Source organism: Mesoplodon densirostris, chromosome 2, assembly GCF_025265405.1.
Source record: "Mesoplodon densirostris isolate mMesDen1 chromosome 2, mMesDen1 primary haplotype, whole genome shotgun sequence".
In the NCBI taxonomy this organism is placed as follows: domain Eukaryota; kingdom Metazoa; phylum Chordata; class Mammalia; order Artiodactyla; family Ziphiidae; genus Mesoplodon; species Mesoplodon densirostris.
The window spans coordinates 461159-486450 of NC_082662.1; the positions used below are offsets into that span (position 1 = coordinate 461159).

The 25292-nt window shown below is 61.3% G+C and overlaps 4 protein-coding genes across 9 annotated transcripts; 3 read left to right on the forward strand and 1 right to left on the reverse strand.

The window, feature by feature from the left end:
• Positions 1-436: 436 nt before the first annotated feature.
• Positions 437-3608, forward strand: PUSL1 (pseudouridine synthase like 1). Of its 4 annotated transcripts, none has more exons than XM_060088770.1 (8): positions 438-625; positions 888-945; positions 1110-1244; positions 1404-1553; positions 1642-1815; positions 2609-2663; positions 2743-2905; positions 3271-3608. In XM_060088770.1, the coding sequence occupies exons 1-8, from the start codon at positions 541-543 to the stop codon at positions 3600-3602; spliced, it is 1152 nt and encodes a 383-aa protein (XP_059944753.1). In that variant the 5' UTR covers positions 438-540; the 3' UTR covers positions 3603-3608. The 4 variants fall into 4 exon arrangements, with proteins under 4 accessions (XP_059944754.1, XP_059944753.1, XP_059944756.1 ...); XM_060088773.1 differs by having other exon boundaries at positions 454-625; positions 1057-1244; positions 3225-3313; XM_060088772.1 differs by having other exon boundaries at positions 455-625; positions 1057-1244; positions 3248-3396.
• INTS11 (integrator complex subunit 11) lies at positions 3516-16774 on the reverse strand. 2 transcript variants are annotated; one of them, XM_060088769.1, is made up of 18 exons: positions 16645-16774; positions 13717-13814; positions 13289-13362; positions 12858-13001; positions 11815-12010; positions 7133-7231; positions 7012-7046; positions 6601-6739; positions 6086-6150; positions 5729-5918; positions 5483-5566; positions 4978-5067; positions 4709-4871; positions 4488-4595; positions 4337-4398; positions 4124-4266; positions 3908-4037; positions 3516-3826 (listed from the first exon to the last, which is right to left on the reverse strand). In XM_060088769.1, the coding sequence occupies exons 1-18, from the start codon at positions 16670-16672 to the stop codon at positions 3764-3766; spliced, it is 1911 nt and encodes a 636-aa protein (XP_059944752.1). In that variant the 5' UTR covers positions 16673-16774; the 3' UTR covers positions 3516-3763. The 2 variants fall into 2 exon arrangements, with proteins under 2 accessions (XP_059944752.1, XP_059944751.1); XM_060088768.1 differs by lacking the exon at positions 11815-12010 and having other exon boundaries at positions 12773-13001.
• Positions 16775-16885: 111 nt separating this feature from the next.
• Positions 16886-20731, forward strand: CPTP (ceramide-1-phosphate transfer protein). Of its 2 annotated transcripts, XM_060079203.1 has the most exons (4): positions 16886-16939; positions 17795-17946; positions 18890-19022; positions 19195-20731. In XM_060079203.1, the coding sequence occupies exons 3-4, from the start codon at positions 18901-18903 to the stop codon at positions 19715-19717; spliced, it is 645 nt and encodes a 214-aa protein (XP_059935186.1). In that variant the 5' UTR covers positions 16886-16939; positions 17795-17946; positions 18890-18900; the 3' UTR covers positions 19718-20731. The 2 variants fall into 2 exon arrangements, with proteins under 2 accessions (XP_059935186.1, XP_059935192.1); XM_060079209.1 differs by lacking the exon at positions 17795-17946 and having other exon boundaries at positions 16893-16939.
• Positions 20732-22395: 1664 nt separating this feature from the next.
• Positions 22396-25125, forward strand: TAS1R3 (taste 1 receptor member 3). The gene is given in 15 exon segments (XM_060079219.1): positions 22396-22535; positions 22537-22834; positions 22911-22984; positions 22986-23154; positions 23156-23614; positions 23707-23850; positions 23853-23888; positions 23985-24109; positions 24259-24342; positions 24344-24434; positions 24436-24638; positions 24640-24839; positions 24842-24875; positions 24877-25027; positions 25030-25125. Coding segments are annotated over 15 exon segments (2304 nt in total).
• The last annotated feature ends 167 nt before the right edge of the window (positions 25126-25292 follow it).

Sequence of the window (25292 nt, forward strand, 5' to 3'; positions counted from 1 at the left end):
GCGCCGCCCGCTGTCACCGCCGGGGAGCGTCGCCAAAGTCCGCCGCCCGCGCTCGCCGCCCGCTGTCACCGCCGGGGAGCGTCGCCAAACGCCCCGACGTCCCGCCCCCTTCGTCCGGGCAGGAGGTCGGAAGTGTGGGTGGGCCCAGCAACAGCAGCTGGAGCCGTCGGGCCCCGTGCGTTCCAGCGATCCTGCCGTTAGGCAACCCGGGGGATTGGCAACAAGCGCTCGGCCGGACTGCGGCGGGAGGGTGCGGGGGGCGAGTGAGTGGCCGGGGGTACGTGCGAGTCTGCGTGGGGCTGTCTCCCCTGGGTCGGCACTTTGCACCCGCTCCCTAAGTCTGGCCCCGCCTCCGCCCCCGGCCTGGGCGGCCAACCGAGGCTGCCTGGGAGGGGCGAAAGCCCAGGCGCAGGCGCGGGAGCGGCCGGGGGGCGTGACCAGGCTGGGTTCGCGGGGGCGCGCGGGCGCAGCCCCACGTGCCGTCCCAGTCCGCCTGGCGCTCGGCGGGGTCCGGTTCTGCCTGGCCGTCCGTCTGCCCCGATGCCGGGTCCGGCCTGGCCATGGGCGCGGGCTCAGTGCGGGCGCGCTACCTCGTGTATTTCCAGTACTTGGGCACGGACTTTAAGTACGTGCTCTAGGCCTCCCACCCGTGCCCGCCACCCCCTCGTGTAGCCCGGCGCCGCGGGGAGCACCCGAGCTCCAGCCGGAGAGCAGCCGACGGCCGGCGCCCGAGGGGTTGGAGGGAGCTAAGTTTAGGGCCCGCACCTCCGGCCTCGGGCCCCGGCCTCCCGGAGATGGAACGGCCGCCTTTGGCCGCAGAAGATGGGACGGGCGGGGTCCGGGGCGGGGCGGCCTCGCGCGCTAACCTCCGCCCGCCCTGCCCACAGCGGGGTCGCGGCAGTCAGGGGCGCCCAGCACGCCATCGGAGTCCAGAACTACCTGGAGGTGAGTTCCGCCGGCCCGCGCCAGGGAGGGGTGAGGGAGGAGGGCGACCCGGGGGAGGGGCAGATGGGAGCCCCGGCTGCGGCCGCTGTGCGCCCCCGCAACCCCCCTCAGGAGGCCGCAGAGCGGCTGAACTCGGTGGTGCCGGTAAAGTTCACCATCTCCAGCCGCACGGATGCTGGGGTCCATGCCCTGAGCAACGCGGCGCACCTGGACGTCCAGCGCCGCTCAGGCCGGCCCCCGTTCTCCCCTGAAGTCCTGACGCAAGCCCTCAACACCCACCTGAGGCACCCGGCCATCCGGTGAGCACCTCTCTGCTCTCCCGGAACTCGTCCGTTACGGCGGAGGCGGGAGATGAAGAAGGACTCTGTATCTGGACAGAACTCCTTGGGGGTGATGGCAGAGATGCCAGGGTGTCACATGGACAGAGCAGGGGGTCATTCCCGGCCTCGTTCCCACAGGGTACTGCAGGCCTTCCGTGTGCCCAGCCACTTCCATGCCCGCCACGCAGCCACGTCCAGGACCTACCTGTACCGTCTGGCTACCGGCTGCCCCAGGCCTGACCAGCTGCCCGTGTTTGAACGAAACCGGTGCTGGGCGCTTCGGGCTGAGTGAGTGGGTGTGAAAGTGACCCTGAGGGGCTTGCCAGGCTCGCCTGGCAGGCCATTCGCTCCTGACCACTCACCTGGCTCCCTGCAGCTGCTTGGACGTGGCTGCCATGCGGGAGGCCGCCCAGCACCTCCTGGGGACACATGATTTCAGGGCCTTCCAGTCAGCTGGCAGCCCGGCCACCAGCCCGGTGCGCACCCTGCGCCGAGCCTCCGTGTCCCCCGACCCTGCCAGCAGCCCCTTTGTCCTCCCCGAGGAGAGCAGGTGAGACGGGCAGCCTACACTCTGGTCTGGAGGCTGCAAAGGCTGGATTTAGCTCCAGCACCTTCCCTGGTGCTGCAGTGGGGGCTCCCTGGGCACCCACCCAGCCTTGGGGGAGAAGGAGGTGCCGGTCAGCCGAGTGGCGTGGCCCCAACACCCGTGAGCCTGCAGCTGTGCCCTCCCCTGGGCTAGGGTCCTGCCAGGCTGGGAGGCAGAGGGTAGAGAAGGCTGCCTAACCCGCCGGGAGCTCACTGCCTCGTGGATGGATCCCGGCGGTCAGTGAAAAGACTCCACTGGGGGAGAAGCACCAGGCCAGTGGTTCGTTCGGGCCCAGGCTGGCAGGGGGTTGGTTCCACTGCCCCCAGCACTGTCCCAGGGGCCTCTGGCCAGACCGCAGCTACTGACTTCCACAGCCTTCCCACTTGGGCCCAGCACTGAAGGGAGGAGGTACTTTGCACAGCCAGCTTCCAAGCCTCCGACTCCTGCTGGAGAGCCCAAGCCCCAGGGCCTGAGTCCCTGGGAGAGGAGCTGGCCGCTCCACCTCCTTCGCAGCACCGCCCCCCCGCCACCAGCCCACGCCAGGACCTCAGCCTCCTCCTGCAGCCAAGACCGCGGAGGTGCTGCTGTTCCCGCTCACAAGCAGCAGTCCTCTGGCTTTAGTCTCCCTTCCACCAGTTTCATTTACAAGGGGCTGGGGGGGAGTAGGTGGCGGCCCCTGGGGTGGGACGCAGGGAGGCCACACTGGAGGGTTGAGGCTGCCCTGAGGCCCAGACCTCATGGGCACCTGTGTCCCCAGGCGGTTGCGGTTCTGGAGCCTGGAGTTTGAGAGCCAGTCCTTCCTATACAGACAGGTGGGCTGTGTCCTGGGGCCCTGCCGGGGGTGGGGCCTGGGGCTCGGGCGGCTGCAGCAGTCTTCACCTTGGGTCACAGGTGCGGAGAATGACATCTGTGCTGGTGGCCGTGGGGCTGGGAGCTTTGATGCCTGCTCAGGTGAAGGCGATTCTGGAGAGCCAGGACCCCCTGGGCAGGCACCAGAGCCGCGTGGCTCCCGCCCACGGCTTGTTCCTGAAGGCGGTGCTCTACGAGGGCTTCGGTAAGAGGCGGTGGTGTGGAGAGTTCCCTGCTTGTACCCCCTTGACTGACGGACCCCTCCCAAGGCTGAGTCCTGCCGCGGGAGGGGCTCTCCGTGGCAGTGCTGTCCCAGCAGCTGGGACTCCAGCCTGTGGCCAAGAGGAAAGCCAGAGCCCAGCAGCCCAAGCCCCAGCCTGGCCCTGTGGGGAGGGAGGCTGAGAGGGCATTCCAGAAGGCAGCAGAGGGTAGAGAGGGGCTTGAACTCTGGGGCGAAGGCAGGGGGCTCTGCAGTCCTGCTGAAGGCTCTGGCCTGGCTCCTGCAGAGACTGTCACGCCCCCAGGATGACCTGGGGTCTGTTCACAGGTCCTGCCTCTATGTGCCCTCAGAGTCCACAGCACGAAGGTCACAGGTGATCCCTGATACGCAGCAAGGTCAGGGCGGCCACGGCACACTAGGCCCAGCTGCTGGCCGCTGCCCAGCTCTGTACACCACCGTGCGTCACACAGGGACCACGGCAGGCCCCACGCCTCCCGTCAGCCTGGACCTGCCACAAGTCCCCGCCTGCCAGGGTGGGCTGCCAGAGGTGGGGTGCAGGAGACAGGCGCAAGCACCGGAAAGCGAGACACCCAAACAGCCTGTGGTGGTTTTTACTGGAAATCAACACCTCGGGAGCCCCACCCCCATCTCCTGGGAGCCCAGGAGCAGACATAAAAGGTGAAAAGACCCCCAGGTCCGTTTCTTTCTTCAGCCAAAAGCAGCCACTCAGGCAGGTGCGTGGCACTGTGGTCTCTGCACAGATGAGGGTCGTAGCCAGCTGTGGGCTCCACACCCGAGGACACAGGGAAGACGCAGGGTGCACACGGTCCTGGCAGCGGGGCCTCAGCTGGCCTGGGGCAGGCCCTTCTTGAGCAGAGACGTGAGGTAGCTTCCCAGCTCCTCGTCCTGCAGCCACAGGCAAGAGGGCCGTTGGTCCAGGTGAGGCAGCCCAGGTGGTGGGGTGACCCCAGCAGTCCCGCACCTTACCTGGTAGGTCCAGGAAACCAGCAGCACCTTGGTGCCTGGGTCCTCTGAGTGGGCAGCGGCCTGAATGAGGATGGACTCCACGGTCACGGAGCCGTCAGGAAGGTGTTGCACGCAGTGGTCCTTGAGGACGCTGCGGGGAGGCACGGTGAGCCCCTGCCTGGCGCCCCCGCTGGCGCCCCGCCCCCCAGGTCCGGAAGGCGCGGCCGCAGTGTCTACCTCTTCAGGTGGCTGTACACGCGCACGGCTGTCTCCTGCTCTTTGCGCGTGTCGTGCAGGTGCACACGGCAGGTAAAGCGCAGCTGGTGCTCGGCCAGGCCCAGCTCCTTGAGGGCCTGCTCTGAGGACACGAGCCGGAAGTTCTGTGGGGTGAAGGCAGGTCAGGGACGGCAGGGGCGGCCCCCGCCGCCCCCAGTGATGGTTGGCACTCACGCTGTCCTTCATGATCAGGGTGCCATGCAAGAGCCGGGCCTTCTTGGCGTCAGGGAGCAGCCCTGGGGGGCAGGGGCAGCGGGTGGAGCCGTCAATGGGGCCGCCTGCCCAGCAGCCACCCCACCCCCGCTCAACGGGCCCTGCCGCTCACCCTGCGCCATCTCCCGCTTCAGCAGCCCCAGTGAGATGCCCACGGGGATGCTGGGGCTTGTGGGCAGCGTCACCGTCTCGCCGTTGGCCGGCATGTAGCAGCTGACCCCTGGGCCGGGGTGTGGAGAGAGGGCCTTAGTCCAGGCTGGCGGGCCCTGCCTGTACCAACCCTGCCCACATACCCTCCGTATCGCCCAGCCCGCCCTGGCCTGGGCCGCCTACGGAATTCCTGCTCAATCTTCTGCTTCAGAAACTCCATCTTCTTGGCCTCGCCGTGCACCAACAGCACGTTCTCCGGCTCCGCCTGACCCACCAGCTGCATGATGCCCTTGGCGTCCGCGTGGGCGCTGAAGGACATGTACTCCACCTGCATCTTGACCTCCAGCTGCGGCATCACGGCAGGCAAGCCATCAGCACAGGCGGTGGCTCCGAGGGCCGCCCCCCCCCCCCAAGAGGGTCCACAGAGCTGGTGAGGGAGGGTGAGGACTCACCACCTGCCGCCCCTCCATCTCCAGCTTGCGCTGCCCGCTGAGGATCTTGTGGCCCACGGTGCCCTGCACGCAGTAGCCGGGCATGATGACCTGCAGGAGGGAGGGATGGACGAGCAGCTTCCCTGCACCTCCTGCCTCCTACCTCGGGGCTTCCTCCCGGGACGTTCCCCCACCCACCCCTCTGCCCACCTGAACCCAAACCCTTGGTGGAGGCCCCTCCCCCTTCCAGGCCCCACTGCAGACCCAGGCAGGCTCAGGGGTCTCAGCACAAGCCCACCCAGGCCTGACCCCCACGATGGCTACTTGGGAAGCCGGGGGCTTTCTTGCCTGGTGCAGACGGGCCAAGACACAGCAAGAGTCTGAGCCTGGGTCAGACACCAGTGCCCAGGGTACCAAGCCACCGCCTCCTCCTGACAGCAGCAATTTCCCCCCAGCCAGGGGAAGCCCCTGCCCCTCAACCTCGCCAGCCCTCCAGGGAACCGGCCCTGGGGCCCAGACCCCTCACCATGTTCTTCTCGTTCCCTGCCCACTTCCTGAAGATCTGTAGGGACTGGCCGGCATGCAGCATCCCTGGTGTGGCAAACACGACCTTCGGGGCAGGTGTGGGACAGTCAGGGCATCAGATGCCCCCCTGCCCTGAGCCTTCTGACCGCTGGTCTTCCCAGCACAGAGGCGCCCCGCTCCCCTGCGCGACTTGCTGGCAGGGCCCTGGCCCAGCAGAACCCCACCCCCAGCCGGCACCGGGCCGCACCATGGGACCCGGGCTGTCGGCAAACGCCCGATCGAAGGCCTTGATGTGCTTGAACTCAAACATGTTCCTCTGCACAAAGGTCTTCCGGATCTTCTGGTTGGTCCAGGGGATGAACAGCTTGTAGTAGTGGTTGGCCTTCTCCGTCAGGCCCGTGGAGAAGTAGATGGGGGCCTTCAGGTCCATGCGCTCCCTGTGGAGGACGGGGCTGGTGGGCAGGCTGCCAGGGCAGGGCTGGCCTGCAGCCCCCATGTGCCCTCAGCCTGGGTTGAGTCCAGTGCCAGGAAGGGCACTCCCCGCCCTCTCTCACCCCACGGCCAGCAGGGCAGGGCCTCCAGAAACCATCGCGGCCACACCTACCAGAAGGTCTCCAGCAGGATGCAGAGCTCCTGAGCGCGGCCCAGCGCAAACACGGGGATCAGCACCTGCGGGGTGGGGGTGGGAGGCCAGCTCGGGAGGAAGCCCTGGCCACGCCGCCCAGCCATCGAGCCCACGGCTGTGCACAGTGGCGGACAGTTGCTCCTGTGGCCACCTTCTCAGAAGACCAGCCCTACCAGCAGCTCTGATGGCCGGAGGCCCCACGCAGACTGCGGGCAGCCCCCCCATTCTGTCCCAGCACAGCCTGCCCCAACGTGACCATGGTGGACGCTCTGGCCAGCCCTTCACTGGGATCTGAGTCACGAGGAGTACATGAGCCCCCACCAAAGGGTCCTCAGGGGAATCTGTCTTCCCAGTGCTGAGCAAACCTTCCTCTCTCTGTGCCCAGAACACAGCACCCCTCCCCTGACCACATGCCAGGGCAGCCGAAAGACCCGTGTAGCATGGCCAGAGGTGCACAGCCAGCCCCGCCTGGGGCACCGCCACCCACCAGCTACCTTCCCGCCACGCTCCACGGTCTCGTGGACCTTCTTCAGGAAGTCCCGCTCCCGGCAGCGCTTAGAGTCTCGGATGGTGGTGGCGTACGTGGATTCTGTGATGAGCAGGTTGGGGCGGCATTTGTCAATCCAGGCGGCTCTAGAACACAGGTGGGTGTGGCCAGAGGTGGACAGTCCACACGGTGGCAAGGCTGTACACAGCCATGGCCCTCCTGGACCCTCTAGCAGGCAGCTTGCCGCCTCTGCACAGGCCCAGGCCGTCGAATGACACAGGCAGCACTTGAGGGGACAGGAGAACACCCAGGGACAATGACACACAGACTGCTCAGGAACCCGGCACACCCCTCAGGGTCCCTGTACCCCTGGGGGGACCCGCCCAATAGGATGAAACAAATGTACGGGCCTACTTACCCCAAATGCCGGTCTGGGGTCATGTTATAATCCCCCTGGCAAAGAATGTGGCCATGAGGAGGGTGCCTCCTTCCTCTGCCCAGTGGCCAGCTCTTCCTGTGCCCCAAGTGCTTCCACTCACCGTGTACACCACAGACTCTGCGCCCACTTTAATCTGGAACATGGCCGCCCCCAGCACGTGGCCTGCATAGTAGGCCTTGATTTCCAGCTCATCGTCCACCTACAGAGAAGAGGGCTGGCCTCGGGTCTGCAGGCTGTGCTGGGCAGAGGGCAGAGGGGCAGGGAGGTGGAGCCTGGGGCAGCGGTGGGCGCAAGTTGATGACATCATTCTAGCCTTTCATCATCCCTGTTTTCTCATACACGACATCCAGTTCTCAATCAAAAGCAGACACGAGATGAAACAATAGGGACAGAAACAAGAGGAACAACAGTCCAGAGAAGCAGATTCAGGGCTCCTGGAGTTTTCAGACACAGGCTTTAAAAGGATTGTGATAAAATATTCAGAGAGAGAAAGAATTAAGAATGTTGGCAAAACACTAGAAACTATTAAAAGCAGTGGAAATTGTAAAACCAGAAACTATAATAATCCAAGTTAAGGATTCAAAAGAGCCATACTATCCCAGGCAATCTACATATTCAACGTAATCCTTATCAAAATACCAATGGCATTTTTCACAGAACTGAAACAAATAATTTTAAAATTTGTGTGGAAACACAAAAGACACCAAAGAGCCACAAGAATCCTAACAAAGAACAGAGCTGAAGGAATCACACTCCCTGACTTTATACTACAAAGCTACAGTCATCAAAACTGCATGGTAGGGCTTCCCTGGTGGCGCAGTGGTTGAGAGTCCGCCTGCCAATGCAGGGGACACAGGTTCATGCCCCGGTCTGGGAAGATCCCACATGCCGCGGAGCGGCTAGGCCCGTGAGCCATGGCCGCTGAGCCTGCGTGTCTGGAGCCTGTGCTCTGCAACGGGAGAGGCCACAACAGTGAGAGGCCCACGTACCGCAAAAAACAAACAACAACAACAAAAAAAAAACTGCATGGTAAAGAAAACCAGAGCTGGAGCAATCAGGCTCCCTGACTTCAGAGTATACTACAAAGCTACAGGAATCAAAATAGTATGGTACTGGCACAAAAACAGAAATATAGATCAATGGAACAGGACAGAAAGCCCAGGAATAAACCCACGCACCTATGGTCAATTAATCTATGACAAAAGAGGCAAGAATATACAATGGAGAAAAGACAGTCTCTTCAATAGCGCTGGGAAAACTGGACAGCTATATGTAAAAGAATGAAATTAGAACATTCTCTAACACCAGACACGAAAATAAACTCAAAATGGATTAAAGACCTAAATGTAAGACCAAATACTATAAAACTCCTAGAATAAAACATAAGCAGGACACTCTGACATAAATAGCAACAGTATTTTTTTTGGATCCACCTCCTACAGTAATGGAAATAAAAACAAACAAATGGAACCTAATTAAATTAAAAGCTTTTGCACAGGGACTTCCCTGGTGGCACAGTGGTTAAGACTCCGCGCTCCCAACGCAGGGGAACCGGGTTCGATCCCTGGTCAGGGAACTAAATCACCCACACGTGCCGCAACTAAGAGTTCACACGCCACACCTAAGGAGCTGGCGAACTGCAACTAAGGAGCCCGCCAGCCACAACTAAGACCTGGCACAACCAAGTAAATAAGTTAATTAGTTAATTAATTTAAAGAAAAAGGATTCTCTGTTATTAAAAAGAAAAAAGAAAAACTTTTACACAGCAAAGGAAACCACAAACAAAACAAAAAGACAACCTACAGAATAGGAGAAAACATCTGCATATGATGCAACTGAAAGGGTATTAATCTCCAAAATATACAAACAGCTCATGCAGCGCAATATCAAAAAAACCAACAACCCAATCCAAAAATGGAAGGAAGATCTAAACAGACATACAGATGGCCAAGAGGCACATGAAAAGATGCTCAACACCACTAATTAATATAGAAATGCAGGGACTTCCCTGATGGCACAGTGGTTAAGAATCCGAGCTCCCAATGCAGGGGGCCCGGGTTCGATCCCTGATTAGGGAACTAGACCCCACATGCATGCCGCAACTAAGAGTTTGCATGCCACAACTAAGGGGCCCACTGGCCACAACTAAGAGCACACGTGCTGCAACTAAGGAGCAGGCGAGCCACATCTAGGGAGCCCACCGGCCGTGACTAAGACCAGGTGCAACCAAATAAATAAATAAATAAATAAAATATATATTTTTAAAAACACAGAAATGCAAATCAAAACTACAATGAGGGGGGCTTCCCTGGTAGCTCAGTGGTTAAGAATCTGCCTGCCAATGCAGGGGACACGGGTTCGAGCCCTGGTCCGGGAAGATCCCACATGCCGTGGAGCAACTAAGCCCATGCACCACAACTACTGAGCCTGCGCTGTAGAGCCCACGTGCCACAACTACTGAGCCCACGTGCCACAACTACTGAAGCCCATGCGCCTAGAGCCCATGCTCCGCAACAAGAGAAGCCACGGTAATGAAAGGCCTGCGCACCTCAATGAAAAGTAGTTCCCACTCGCCGCAACTAGAGAAAATCCGCACGCAGCAACGAAAACCCAAAGCAGCCAAAAATAAAATAAATAAATAAATTTTTAAAAATTAAAAATAAAAACAATGAGGTACCACCTCACACGGGTCAAAATGGTCAGCATCAAAAAGTCTACAAATAATAAATGCTGGAGAGGATGTGGAGAAAAGGGAACCATCCTACACTGTTGGTGGGAATGTAAAATGGTGCAGCCACTACGGAGAACAGTATGGAGATTCCTCAAAAAACAAAAAGTAGAGTTGCCATATAATCCTGCAACCCTACTCCTGGGCATATATCCAGAGAAAACCATTATTCAAAAAGATAAATAGACCCCAACGTTCACTGCAGTGCTATTTATGATAGCCAAGATATGGAAGCAACCTAAATGCCCATCAACAAATGAATGGATAAATGGATAAAGAAGATGTGGTACAAGGACTTCCCTGGTGGTCCAGTGGTTAAGGATCCACCTGCCAATGCAGAGGACACGCATTCGATTCCTGATCCAGGAAGATCCCACATGTTGCGGAGCAACTTAAGCCCATGCGCCACAACTACTGAGCCTGCAAGCCACAGCTACCGAGCCCCCGTGCCTAGAGCCTGTGCTCTGTAACAAGAGAAGTCCCCGCAATGAGAAGCCCACGCACCGCACTGAAGAGTAGCCCCACTCACCACAACTAGGAAAAACCTGCATGGAGCAACAAAGACCCAGCGCAGCCAGGGTGGGGGAGGGAGAAAAAGGGACTTCCCTAGCGGTCCAGTGGTTAAGACTTCACCTTCCAGTGCAGGGGGTGTGGGTTCGATCGTGGTTGGGGAGCTAAAATCCCACATGCCTCGTGGCTAAAAAACCAAAAACCATAAAAAACAGAAGCAATATTGTAACAAACTCAATAAAGACTTTAAAAATGGTCCACGTTGAAAGAAAAACAATCTTAAAAAAAAAAAAAAAAAAGAAGCTGTGGTACATATATACAATGGAATACTACTCAGCCATTAAAATAATGAAATCTTGCCATTTACAGCAACATGGATGGACTTGGAGGATTTTATGCTAAGTGAAATAAGTCAGACAGAAAGACAAATACTGTATGATATCACTTATATGTGAAATCTAAAAAATACAACAAACTAGTGAATGTAACAAAAAGGAAACAGAGTCACAGACGTAGAGAACAAACTACAAGTGGGGAGAAGGAAGAGAGGAAAGGCAATACAGAGGTGGGGGATTAAGAGGTACAAGCTAGGGCCTCCCTGGTGGCGCAAGTGGTTGAGAGTCCGCCTGCCGATGCAGGGGATACGGGTTCGTGCCCCGGTCTGGGAGGATCCCATATGCCGCGGAGCGGCTGGGCCCGTGAGCCATGGCCGCTGAGCCTGCGCGTCCGGAGCCTGCGCGTCCGGAGCCTGTGCTCCGCAACGGGGGAGGCCACAACAGTGAGAGGCCCGCATACCGCAAAAAAAAAAAAAAAAAAAAAAAAAAAAAAAAAAAAAAAAAAAAAAAAGAGGTACAAGCTATTACACACAAAATAAGCTATGAGGATATACTGTACTACAGGGAATATAGCCAATATTTTATAGTAACTGTAAATGGAGCATAACCTCTGAAACCTGTGAATCACTATGTTGTCCACCTATAACATACAATATTGTAGATCAATTATATATCAATTAAAAAAAGAATTCAACAGACAAATTTAACAACCACATACACATAACCAAAAAGAGAACTAACGAACTAAAATATCTAGTAGAGGCTATCCAGCATGAAGCACAGAAAGGTAAAAGGACGATGAAGGCTCTGGAGAAGCAAGACCTACATTCGGCCTGGAGAGAGCAATGGGCAGACCCGGAGGCCTCAAACCTGAGCAGACGCAACAGGACGAGAACAGGTGGGGCCAGCATAGCACCCCGCCGAAGTCCACAGGAAAGGACATAATCCCACAAGCAGCCGAAGAAAAGATTCTCTTCCAGACAGCAGATGGGAAGACACATTCAAAATACTGATAGTAAATGCTGGCCCAGAATTCCGAACCTGAGGGGAAAAGTCTTCAACATTTGCAGACAAATAAAATTTGCACGCATTCATCACCAGCAGACCCGCAGTGGTGCACTTCATCCCAAATACAACGTGAAGCACACAGGCAGTGAGGGGGCGGCGGGAAAGGCAATCGGAGGCGGCGCCCGGCGAATCCGACTTCACCGGCATCGGCGGTGAGGTCCCGGGGGTCCCGCACGCTGAGGGAATTACAATACATGGAAACACGAGCCAGTGAGCCAGGGGAGGAGTAAATGCATTTGAGGTGCTCTGAGGCTCTTGCGTTGTCCAGGAAAGAGGCAAAAGTTCCAAGTACCTTAGAGCTGTGTTGTCACGGGTGTGTTTTGTAATCTCTACCACTACAAAAGTTATAAAACAATATTTAATTACTTACCAAATAAGAAGAGAAATAGAGTTTTTAAAAGTCAATCCAGAAAAAGACAATAAAGGAAATAAAGCATAGAACAGGCAGCACAAGTAAGAAGCAAATGGTACGAGGATACAGCTAAATCCCAAATTATTACCCATACAGTCCAAACCCTCCACCTACAGGACCAGTTATCAGGCTGGATTAAACCCAAACTACTCAAAACCTGATGCAGAAAGAGAGAAAGTACAAAGATGGGAAAGGATGCCCCGGGCAAATGCTAACTAAAGGTGGGGCAGGGGGAACGGTGACCCGGTCGCCAGAAAGGTGGACCCAGAGGTAAGAGCGTTCTTGAGGAGAAATGCACTACTTCATCTTGACAAAACGTTAACCAGGATAAGACGACCCCAAATGCTAGACACGTGGTAACAAGCAAAACCCAGACTCTGAGGAGAAGCAGACAGCTCCACGAGCCGTGGGATACATTTCTCCACATCTGATGTCACTTTCCTGCCTCCTCGCTGGCCCGCGGACAACTGCCACTGAGCCACACAGCCCACACTCCAGTCTGCGTCCCGCCCAGCCTGCCCCCCCCCGCCCCGGCCCCGTCATGCTCAGGTGGAACAGGAGCCCTTTCCCGCCTCTTCAGTGCGCTCAGGAAGAGCCGGGGAGCAGCAGAGGCCCTGCCAAGTGCTGCATCCGCCTCCAGGCAGCTCCCCGCCGGCAACAAAGCGGGGTGGGGGTGGGGGGCCTGACCTGCACCGTCTGGTGGAGGTGGACGGCCACCACCTTCTTCATACAGTCCTTGATCATCTGGGACGTGAAGAAGTTGGCCTCCCCCTTCTTGTCCACGGCGATCTTGCGGTAGTCCTCCAGCAGGATGGGGCAGATAGCCTGGGTGGGCTGGGTCATGTAGATGGGCCCGTCGTAGCCCACCATCTCGCTGAAGTAGGGGAGCGCCCCGCAGTGGTCCAGGTGGAAGTGGCTGGGGAAGCAACACGGGTCAGCCTGGACGGCGCTCCGCACCTCCCCGTGGGGGGCAGCCGTCCCTCGTTGCTCGCTCAGCCGTGCGTGCATCAGACACCACCCTGAGAGCCGCAGAGGAAGGGCGAGCAGAGGCGACTCAGCGCCTGAGCGTCTAGTGATGCCACCAACAAGCAGTTGCTCCGGGGTCAGCCTCACGCTCCGGGAAGGAACAAGGAGGGGCTCAGGGGGACATGTGTCAGGAGTCGCCACTTGCGTGGGCGGGCGGGTCCTGGGGAAGGCGCCCACCTGATGATCACGCAGTCCAGGAAGTCAGTGAGCCGGCCGCTGCGGGTGATGTAAGAAAAGTCGGGGAAGCGCCTCTGTGGGAGGAGGGGAAGCGTCAAGGTGCCACCAGGGCTCAGGAGACAGGGGGGCAGCTGGGGCTGCGGGCACGGCCCCCGGGGGTCAGGGTGCAGCTGAGCCTGACCCCCACATCCCCACCCCGCAGGCCCACTGAGACCGCCAACTGCTCAGAGCCTCGGAGCGTGCAGGGAGGGGGTCAGCTGCCCAGCTGGTACCTGAGCCGGGAGCCCCGATCTGGTACAGACCGGCCCCGCGCAGGTGCCCCACCTCGCCCCCTTTGTGGGTCAGAGCCCGAGACGCCGAGGCCCAGGTCCACTGTTGGTGATGCCAAGGAGCAGGCTGGGTGGCGGCCGCCCGCCCGAGGGACTCACATCGTCGCTGAAGCCCATGTGCATCCCGCAGTCCAGCATGACGTTCTTGCCCGCGATGGAGACCAGGATGCAGCTCCGGCCCACGTCCTGGCCAGCCCCTGAGTGGGAGGACAGGTGAGAGGTGCTACCACGCTCCTCTCCCCACAACTGCCCCTGCGAGGATGGCCCCAGCCCCAAGGCCAAGGCCCAGCCGCATGCTCCAGACCCCTAAAGGACCCTCTGGGCCCCTGGCCCTGCAGAACCCTCTGTGGCTGCTGTGTGGACTAAGTGTGAGGTGAGAAGCATTGCCACCTCTGCACATGGGCAAGGGAAACGCACAGGGAGGGGACAAGGCACCAAGGCCACCTTGGACCCTTCCCCATGGTGCCTCCAGCCTCGGACCCTGCCACTCACCTCTCGAAGCAGTGGCCCACAGGCTTGAGGCCAGGAGCTGAGTAAGAGGTGCTAGACTGTGGTCCCAGCACTCAAGAGAGGCAAGCCAGGGCTCCTTGGGGCCTCACCACCCCTCCCAAAACCTTAGCTGGGGCCACATCTGAGCTGTGACCACCAGGCACCTCCTGGTGGTGCCACTGCAGAGGGTCACTGCATGGCTCTAGCCCAGCCACAGGGAAACATGGCCCTAGCTGTCCAGCAATGACCAACTAGAGTGGCCACAGTACAGACGCCCCACCACTGGGCCCCCTCAGGTACCCCCAGCCCAGACCATAACCCGAATCCCATCCACAGTCCTGACCTCCAAGCCCTGCCCAGATGCTCCAGGCCCAACGGGGCATATCCCGGCCACCTCATACAGCCATCTGTCACCTCATCTAGGGTCTGGGGGCCCAGAAGGAGAGGGACACAGCCTCACAAGGCCCGATGACAGCAAATGATCTATTTTTCATCTTGGATCCTACGAGCCTCTCTCTGCAAGGAACCTTCTGAACCTTCTGTTAGCTCCACACACACCAGGGTGACCAGGCCACCGCCCAAAGTGGGCCGCGGCTGGTCCTCAAGAAGCTTCAGTCACCTGTGACAATGGCAGGTGAGAGCAGCCGCAAGCTTCACCTGTGTGCCTCAGGCAGCCCAGCCACAGACAGTGGCCTCGAGGTCTCTCACAGGCCTGCTCCCCGCACCAGGACGTGACTCCCTGAGGGCAGGGTCTCAGCCTGCTTCCTGTTGCACCTCCAGCCCCAGGCCATGCCCCGCTCAGAGGCACTGCAGATATGTGTGGGAGGGAGAAGGGCCGCCCCTCTTCACAGACAAGGATGTGAAGTCCCAGAAGTCACTGGACCCACCCACGGCACATGACTCCTAAGCAGGGGGCCAGGGACAGTTTTCCGGACTCCGGAGCTCAGCTGAGGCACTGGCCGCCTGCTACCAACAGGAACACCCACGACAATCCCACGGAGCGAAGACAGTGACCCGAGCTGGGCAGAAGTGGGGACAGAGCCTGGGACACACAGGAGGGTGGGAAGAAAACAAGGAGATGTGTGGCCGCAGGGAGTTTAGGTTCCAGGTGTGGTGTGTGTGTGTGTGTGTGTGTGTGTGTGTGTGTGTGTGTGTGTGTCTCCGAGAACACAGACATTCGGGGAGATCAGCACCTCAGGGAAAAGTAAGGCAGGGAAGGACACACAAACTTCCAGTCCTCCCTGAGAAGATGAACTCCGAGCAGGGTGGAGAGGAACAGCTGGGATGAGAGGGGCAGCTGTGCAAAGGCCCTGTGGTGGGAGACACCAAGGGGGTCATGAGGCAGAAACTGGCAAAGGCAGATGGTGAAGCATAAGTACTTCTGCTCTCATGGTGCTGTGGCTGAGTGACCTTGGGGGCACACCCAGGTGCAGATTTGGGGTAAAAGAAGCAGTAAGAAGACAGGATCATTCAAGAATGAGCGGTGACAGAGCAGCTAAGCCCGTGCGCCACAACTACTGAGCCTGCGCTCTAGAGCCCGCGAGCCACAACTACTGAGTCCGTGTGCCACAACTACTGAAGCCCGCGTGCCTAGAGCCCGTGCCCCGCAACAAGAGAAGCCACCACAACGAAAAGCCCGCACACTGCAACCAAGAGTAGACCCCGCTCGCCACAACTAGAGAAAGCCCGCACCTATCAATGAAGACCCAACGCAGCCAAATAAATAATAAATAAATAAATAAACCTTTAAAAAAAAAAAAAAAAAAGGACGAGCGGTGAGAAAGGGGCCACCTGAGAAACGGTCAGGCTGGAAGGAGGATCCTGCAGAAGCCCCTGGAGAAGAACCAGGCGCGGGGAGAGCGTGGGGCTGAAGCAGCCAGAGGGGACCCAGAGCCAACAGCTAGGAGAGGCCGTGGGGGTGACGACACCTTTGGTGGGGTAGGATGTGCGCTGTGACCCAGCAGGCCAGGATCAGGAGTGTTCACTGCAGCTATCAACAGCTCAGTGTCCACGCTGGGGGCTGGGTGGGCTATTTTGAGGAGAGCTCACCACAAAAGAAAGGATGTGGAGCTGCGGGGGACATCCCTAGGAGAAGATGCTTCCAACACACGGCCAGGGCAGGGGGCAGGTTCCCGAAAAGCCCCTGGCACGTGTGCACGGAGACCCCAGCTGTTTCTGATTCTGAGTGATCTTTCCTCCTTCGCACTGTTCTGTACTGTTTGAGCCTTTAAACTGTGCACTTACATCTTTTGCAAAAAGCAAAATTTGGGGGGGGGTTAACGCTGCGGCGGCTGACTTGGGGTGGACCGCAGACGGGTAAACGGGTAAACGGAGGCTGCAGGAAAGCGGGACGCGAGACAGATGGAGGAGGTGGAAGGGCAGGAAGTGGCGAGGATGCAGAAGCAGAAGAAAGGCGCCCTAAGCACCGGTGCCGGGCAGGGGGCCGCGCGGCGAGGACGACACGTTTCAGGGTCCCCGGCCCTCCGAGCCTCCCACCGGCCTTCTTCGGGCGCTCCTCCCGCGCCGCGCCGCACTCACCCAGGGGCGTGACCCTGATCTCGGGCATCCTGTCGGGCGCGCTCAGCGAGCCGGCGGGACCACCACTGCCTCACGAAACTCGAGGTCCTGCTTCCCAGAGGCCGCCATGCGCGTCCGACTCGCGGCGACGCACCGCGCAAGCGCAACCCCAAAGGCGCCAGCTTCCGGCGGGCCCGCGCATCTGACCTTCTGATTGGGCGGCCGGCAGCCAATCCCGGGCGGCGGGTCGGTGACCAGGGGCGGGGCCTCGTCCTCCACGGCGGCTGCGCGACGCAGGTGAGAGGCGGCGGTGCAGGTGAGCCGGACGCGGTGGGGTCGAGCTGGCGCGGAGGAAACCCACCCCCACTGAACTGGGCGTGGGAGGGGGCGGCCGAGGACCCGGATCCCGCCCTGGCCCGGACCCCGGGCCCCTGACCCATCCCTGGGCCTCAGCTGGAGCAGGACCCACCCGAGCCCCGGGTCTTAGCTGGGAGCCACCCGGAGCTCCCTTAGCAGGCGAGACTGGGGCTGGGGTGCCGGAGGGTTGCCCCCTTTTTCCTGGGGTCCTTCAGCTTGCTGTCAGCCACAGGGCTCCGGTGCTCAGGCCGGCCTCAGGACGAGCCCTGACCTTGGGACCGTGGACTGCCCCTGGGGGAGCCTTGGCGGTGCCCTGCATCACCTCCCCAGAGCTGGCAGGCTGCCCGCCCCCGGCCGCGCCGCCCGTGCCCTTCCTGTTGTTTCCAAGCTCTGAAAGGCTGCTGGCACCTCCTGTTGGCTGCTGGCTCAGGTTCTGGGCAGGAAGGCCAGGCCCACAGGATGTCTGGTGACCAGGAAGGTAGCCCTGAGGGCCTCAGAGGCCATCTGCTCGGTGGACAGAAGACTGAGGGCCTGAGAGAGGGGAGGGGTGTTCTGGAAACCTCCAGAGTGTTATCTTTCTGAGGCCAGGCCCGGCTGTCCCCCACACCTGAAGACAGGGTGAGCTCACCTCTGGGCACTCCACCCAGTGCCAGGCATGCGGCCAAGCCGTGCGGCCTGCAGGGCCTCAGCAGCACCTACTGGGCCCCATCAGATGCTCCCAGCAGCCTGGGTGGTGGGCAGGGAAGGGTGTGCGGGCCCATTTTCCCCAAAGATGTAGGACAGGATCTTAGAACAGTGCATGATTTGCCCGCAGAGTGGAAGGCAGACCCTGCCCAGGCACACAAGTGTGCTCTCCTGGCTGAGCTTTCACCACACCTCGGGCGACCGGGCTCCCACAGTGCTCCCAGCACCAAGAGCACAGGAACCCCCATGCCCAAAGGGATGAGAGCTTGTCCTGGACATGAGGTGAGACACAGCTGAGTCCCCAGGGCCTGTCAGAGCCACACCGCAGTGCAGGCCCCAGGCACCCAGGGAGGCAGGGGCTGAGGTGCCCAGCGGCACCCACTAATGCTTGGGCACTTGGATGTTTGTGGAGTGACTATATGAATGCCAGCAGAATCCAGAGCAGGCCTCTGGCCTGGGGCACTTCTGGACTCCCTGGGGCTGGGGGAGGGCCTGTGGCTGTCTTCAGAGCGTGAGAAAGCCTGTGGTCCAGCTGCCCCTCTGTGTGGGACGGGTACAGTTACAGTAGGAGTGAGAAGACTGGTGTCTGTCCATCTGTCGGCAAACGCTGACCCCGCAGCCTCTGCTCTGTGTGTTGCGATGCAGCTTCAAGCAAGGAAGGGCGTGGCCCTCCGGCCTCAGCCCACAGTCTGTCTCTCCACGGTGCTTATCCTTTTACCTACTGTGTGGACTTCCTGTCTTTGTAGCGGGGCCGGGCTGTCGGTCTCACTCACAGCGCACTGGAGTGGGTGCCTGGCTCTGGGTTGGGACTCAGCAAATACTTCTTCAATTAGTAGGAACAGACGTACACTCAGGAGAGACAGACTATAAACAAGCAAGAAAACCTGAGCAGAGATGCCTCCCACAAGTGAGACGTGGCAGTGATTTGACAAGCCTGAGTGTCAGGGGGGCCGTGCTAAGAGCTGTGGGCCGTGTGCCCGGCAAAGGGCCTGGCCGGGCCAGGCCCATGTGTCTGCGAGTGTGTGACCCGAGCAGAGCAAGGTGGGCTCCTGGGGAGGAGGGGCTGGCCTGGGGGTGGGGGTTATCATGGGCTTTCACTGGGGAGCAGCAGTATCCCAGCTGTTTCTTTCCAACTGCCCCTGCCCTCCCTCCCCGAAATAACGACACAAGGAGGGAGCCTACTCACCAGGAGACAACCCACAGCCTGACTCCCTGTGTGTTTCAGCTCCTGTTGAAATGGATGACTTGGAGTCAGAGTTTAATCTGAAAGTTGTCCTGGTCAGTTTCAAGCAGTGTCTCAATGAGAAGGAAGAGGTGCTGCTGAACCACTACCTCGCCAGCTGGAGGGGGCTGGTCAGGTGCGTGCAAGGGCCTTTCCTGGCCACGCGTCCCACTTGTGCCACCTGCATCCCGCCAGCACTTGTAGGCACCTGCCGGCCCGGTGCTGGTCTGCTGTCCTCACTCGCGGCCCAGAAGGTGGGGGGTGCTTTCCCCCGCACCCCCAGCTGAGCGCCTGCCTCCCTCGCGCAGGTTCCTGAACAGCCTGGGCACCATCTTCTCGTTCATCTCCAAGGATGTGGTGGCGAAGCTGCAGATCATGGAGCAGCTGTGCGGTGGCCCCCAGCAGGAGCACTATAGCACCCTGCAGGCCATGGTGGCCTACGAGGTGGGCAGCCAGCTGGTGGACCTGGAGCGGCGCTCTCGCCACCCCGACTCGGGCTGCCGGACGGTGCTTCGGCTGCACCGTGCCCTGCACTGGCTGCAGCTCTTCCTGGAGGGCGTCCGCACCAGCCCTGAGGACGCGCGCACCGCTGCGCTCTGCACTGACTCTTACAATGCCTCGCTGGCCGCCTACCACCCTTGGATCATCCGCCGCGCTGTCGCCGTGGCCTTCTGTGCACTGCCCACACGCAAGGTCTTCCTGGAGACCATGAACGTGGGGTCCCCCGAGCAGGCCGTGGAGATGCTGGGCGAGGCCCTGCCCTTCATTGAACGCGTCTACGACATCTCCCAGAGGCTCTACGCCGAGCATGCCCTGCTGGACCTACCCTAGGGGCTGGCGGGCCCAGGTGGGGTGGGCTTCCCCTAATCCAGAGCTGGGGGCAGCCGGGACCCATCAGTCCCACCGTGGAACTTTCTGGGTCCCCCTGTGAGCTGAGTTTGTCGGGAGCCATTCAGAGCCTCCAGCCACTGCAGACAGGCTTCACGGAGAAGGCAGACGCTGGCCGTCTGCTCCACGCCTGACCTCTCCTTTGCCTGGGCATCTCACCTTTACCCTCAGCTAAGTTACACCCATGTCCACTCAGGCCTCTCCCGGGTGAAGTGCAGAAAGCAGGCAGTGGGGGGCAGGATCAGTGTTCGTGGAAAAGCTGCCCCTGCCTGGGGGTCAAGTCTGTGAGCTTCGGGGAGTCATGGGGCCCAGGACGCAGTGTCTACCCAGCTGGGCTGCCTTGGGCCCCTCTGTAACGGCTGGCTGTCCCCAGGACAGGGAGAGAGTCCTGGACAGGGGTCAGCACTGTAGGCTTTCTCCCCGCCCCTCGCCTCTTCAGCCAGGGGCCCACGTGTCCTCAGCGGTGAGAGCAGGACCTGAAGCCCCGAGGGAAGGCCTGCCCTGCGGCCACCGCCCTGCACACATGTCAGCGGCTGCCTACAGCCTAGAGTCTGCACAGCACAGCCCGAGAGCCCCCAGGATCCCACTCCTCTGGGCCAGTGCTGGCCTCTCCCTCCCCAGCATCCAGCGAGATGCTGTGCTCCCTCTTCCCTGCCCCTTACTGCTCCATCCCCGTGGAGCTCAGGAGACCCAGGATGACACAGCACAAGGTGGGGGCCTCGACCGCTTTGCCTCAGTGACAGGCTGGCAGGTGGCCACACCCAGCCCGGCCATCACCCAGTGCTTGGGGGCCTGGCCCCACCCACTGCCTCTTCACGGTGAGGCCAGGACCTCAGGTGCCAAGGGGACATTATTCATCATGCAGCAAATGTACATAAGTGCAAGCTTTCAGGCACCCTTAGAAGCTGTAATACAGGTGATGGCTTTTCCAAAATAAATAAACTGCACTTAGCAGAACGACTGCTCTCCAGGACGGGGGTGTTGGGTGTGCCAGGTACCTGCTGCCAGGCAGTCAGGGCCGTGTCAACCACAGGGACGTGAGGTATGCCCCGGCCAGTGCTGGGGTCCTGCCCGTCTCTGTGCATGCTTTACCCCTGCCAAGCCCCATCTGTTGCCAAGGTCCACATTATCCCCACTTTACAGGTGAGAAAACTGAGTCACAGAATCACCTAAGTGGCTGAGTTGGAAACACAGGTCTGAGGCCAGCCACACAGTGTAGAGAGAAGGAAATTTGCTTTGACTGCAGCCAGTGGAGGGGGTATGCTCACGCCATGGCAGTGGCCTGGACAGAAAGCGGATGCCTGTCAGGGAGGGTCCTCTCAGACGCTGCCCAAAGGCCAGAACTGAAGAGCAGTGCCCAACACAAGCCACCTCCAAGTCCCCACACTCAGCAGGGACCAGAGCCTGGTGTGCCTGCAAAGGCCAGTGACTCTGGGGGAACAGCCTGGGGTTCCCCCGGGCCAGAGAGTGAGGGCTGCATGCGTGTGCACATGTGCATGCAATGGTGCAGGGGCAGGGCCCCTGCACGTGCGTGTAGCGTGTGTGCTGTGCCATGTGTGCGCGCCCCACAGGGCAGTGGGGACAGGCAAGGACTAGATCCCTAGACCACGTCCCATAAATGTCGGCCGGGCCCCACCGTACCCCAGGGCCATCGCTAGCCTCCCCCAGCTCCTCTGGGTGCCTGTGGCCTGGTTCAGTGAGGCCCCCAGCCCCAGACTGGGGGCAACGGGTCCTCAGGCACCCAGAGGCTAAGCGGGAGCTGCTGGCCTGGCCCCCAGGCCCCGGCACACCCTGGGGCTGACCTGGCTGCAGCAGCCCGTTTGGTTACGACATTTCCTCCCTCGCTTGCCTGCTGCTCCTCAGGCCCAGCTGTGAGCCCGGCCCGCACAGGCAGGGCCCAGGCCGGTGTGCGCATGGCCAGCCACGGGACCCCGCAGCTTCTAGGCCTTAGACCCTCCAGGTGCACTGTCCCCAGGCAGGCCAAGAGCCCACGGCCTCCCCCTCGGGACCCTCCCCACCCAGGCCGCAGGGTGAAAGCCCGGCCAGCCGGCCATCCACTGTCCTCCTGGCTGGCCTGCAGGGCTGTGGGACACCCCCCGCCTCAGGCTGCCCCTGGGCCTGCTGAGGGAGCCACCCCTGCAGTCCCCCGCCCCAACTGCCGACAGTGCCTCCCCAGGGCTGGAGGGAGTGTTTCTGTGCCCACAGCTCTTAGCACGACCCCCCTGACACTCCCTGGGGCATTGGCACCTCCAAGCCTGTCTCACAGGCAGCCGGAGAATCCAGGCCTCTCTGGCAGACGGGTCCGGGATGACCCCTCTCCAGGAATAGGTGGGTGCCAGGGCCTTGGGCACAGGCAGGTAGCAAGGTCACAGTCAGCGGCTGCCCAAAGCCTGCCTGCCCGGGTCGCTGTCAGCCAGAGAGCCTAGTGGCGGCATCAGGATAAGAGCCCAACATGAGCACACCCGTGGGGCCCAGGAGATGGAGGACGTCTCCAGGGCCCTGAGCCGGCAGGTGAGGACAGGCAAGCGCTTTGCTAAACAAATTCTCCGCCCCGACTCCCCATATCTGGGGCCCTGGTCAGTCTGCCCACTTGCTGTCCCTGCTGGAAGCTGCTACCTGCCATGCCAGGCCTGGCTCTCCTGGGCCTTGCGGCTGTCCTGGGCGTCAGGGCAGGGGCCCCGCTGTGCCTGTCCCGGCAGCTCAGCCAGCCAGGGGACTACATGCTGGGGGGCTCTTCCTCCCTGGGCTCAGCTGAGGATGCTCTTGTCCCCTGGGCTGCTCTGGGCACTGGCCACGATGATGGCCGTGGAGAAGATCAACAGCGGGTCCACCCTGATCCCCAGGCTGCGCCTCGGCCACAACCTCTTCGACACGTGCTGGGAGCCCGTGGTCGCCGTGAAGCCCAGCTTGGTGTTCACGGCTAAGGCCAGCAGCCGCAGCATCGCTGCCTACTACGATTATACGCAGTACCAGCCCCACGTGCTGGCCGTCATTGGGCCCCACTCGTCCGAGGTCGCCCTGGTCACCGGCAAGTTCTTCAGCTTCTTCCTCGTGCCGCACGTGCACCCCCCAGCCCGCGGCCCCCCTCCTGCCCGCCTCGGGAGCCCCCGAGTCAGGAGCTGCCTTGGGCCCGCAGGTCAGCTACAGCGCCAGCACGGACCAGCTGAGCAGCCGCGAGACGTTCCCATCCTTCTCTCGCATGGTGCCCAGCGGCCGTGGTGGAGCTGCTACAGGAGCTGCACTGGAACTGGGTGGCCGCCGTGGGCAGCGACGACGAGTACAGCCGGCAGGGCCTGTGCCTCTTCTCCGGCCTGGCCGACGCCAAGGGCACTTGCATCACGCGCGAGGGCTGGGTGAAGCAGGGCAGCGTGCAGGTGGTGAGGGGTTCTCCTCCCCGGCGCTGCCCGCACCCTCTTCAGCTACAGCATCCACTACAGGCTCTCGCCCAAGATGTGGGTGGCCAGCGAGGCCTGGCTACCCTCAAATCTGGTCATGACGCTGCCCGGCATGGACCGGGTGGGCACCGCGCTCGGCGGCCCGCATCAGGGCGCCCAGATGCCCGAGTGCCTGTCCTATGTGCGGACATGCCTGGCCCTGGCCGCCGACCCCGCCTACTGTGTCTCGCTGGACACGGAGCGGCCAGGCCTGGAGGAGCACGTGGTGGGGCCGCGCTGCCCCCAGTGTGACTGCATCACCCTGGAGAACGTGACCGAAGGGCTGCTGCACCGCCAGACCTTCGCGGCCTTCGCAGCCGTGTACGGCGTGGCCCAGGCGCTCCACGACACGCTGCTCCACGACACCTCGGGCTGCCCTGGGCGGGAGCCCGTGCGGCCCTGGCAGGTGAGGGCACGGGAACTGCGCCACCAGCGCCCCGAGGGAGGAGGGACGGGAGGACAGGTCTGGGCCGGGGGTCTCCCCGCGCCCCCCGCCAGCTCCTGGAGAACACACACAACCTGAGCCTGCGGTTCGACAGCAACGGGAACATGGACGTGGATCATGGCCTGAAGCCGTGGGCACGGCGGGACCGGACGCCCACACTGCGCACCGTGGGCACCTTCAACGGCAGCCTGCAGCGCTGGCACCCCAGGTGAGCTGGAACATGCGGGGAAAGCAGGTGAGCGCCGGCCCTGCCTGAGGGAGCGGGGCGGCTCCCAGGGCTCGGGCAGCTGCAGCCAGCCGTGCGGAGCCTGAGCCCCGGGGCCCGGGCCAGGAGCCCGGGCCCCAGTGCTCGCGGCAGTGCAAGGAGGGCCAGGTGCGCCGCGTGAAGGGCTTCCACTCCTGCTGTTACGACAGCGCCGACTGCAAGGCTGGCAGCTACCAGCGCCACCCAGGTGAGCCCTCCGGGGGGCCTTGCCACGCTGTCGCACGAGCGAGGGTGGGTCCCCGCAGGGTCGGGGGCACAGACCTGGCTCTGAGGCCAGAGGCCGTGGCAGGGGCGAGGCTGGGGGAAGCCGATGGCCCCCAGCACCCCCCTCTCCTCCCCCCGCCCTCTGTGGCAAGTGTGACCAGGACCACGGGTCCCCGGACTGCAGCACCGGTGCCTCTCCCGCCAGCCCAAGTTCCTGGGGCTGCTTCTGCTCTGGGCCCGGCTCTGGGCCTGGTGCTGGCAGCCTTGGGACTCTTCATCTGGCGCCAGCGCAGCCCATGGTTCGGGCCTCGGTGGGGCCACAGGCCTGCTCTGCCTGGGCCTCGTCTGCCTTGGCGTCCTCCTGTTTCCCGGCCAGCCCAGCCCTGCCCCACCGCCCGCCCACCGGCTGCCGGAGGACACACCCTTCCTGCAGGCGGCTGAGATCCTCGTGGGGTCAGAGCTGCTGCCGAGCTGGGCAGACCGGCTCTGCAGCCGCCTGTGGGGCGTTGGCTGGTACGGTCCCGCCAGAGGTGGCGACAGGCTGGCAAGTGCCGCCCACGGAGGGGCTGGTGCACTGCCACGTGCGCTCCTGGGTCAGCTTCGGCCTGGTGCACGCCACCAACGCCACGCTGGCTTTTCTCTGCTTCCTGGGCACCTTCCCGGTAAAGAGCCGGCCCGGGGGCTGCCACGGCGCCCGCGGCCTGACCTCTGCCACGCTGGCTACTTCATCACCTGGGTCTCCTTCGTCCCCCTTTGCCGACGTGCACGTGGTCTCCCAGCCCACTGTGCAGATGGGCGCCATCCTCTTCTGTGTGCTGGGCATCCTGGGCACCTTCCACCTGCCTAAGTGCTACCTGCTGCTCTGGCGGCCAGACCTCAACACTCCTGAGTTCTTCCTGGGAGGGGGTCCTGGCGATGCCAGAGGGCGAGGCGGCAGCGGGGGCGGGGAGGAGACTCAGGGAAAAAACAAGCAACCCCTGACCCAGTGACCTCACCCCAGTGAACTCATACCTAGTCAAGGTGCCCCCAGACCAAGTCCCTATGCAGCAACCTGCAGACTGTGTCCCAACTCCGCTGCGACTCCCCAGCCCTACATTCTGCTGACCTTGACCCCACAGTGACCTCCAGAGTGCATAAGGGGCCTCAGCTCCGTGGGATCTCAACCCCTGG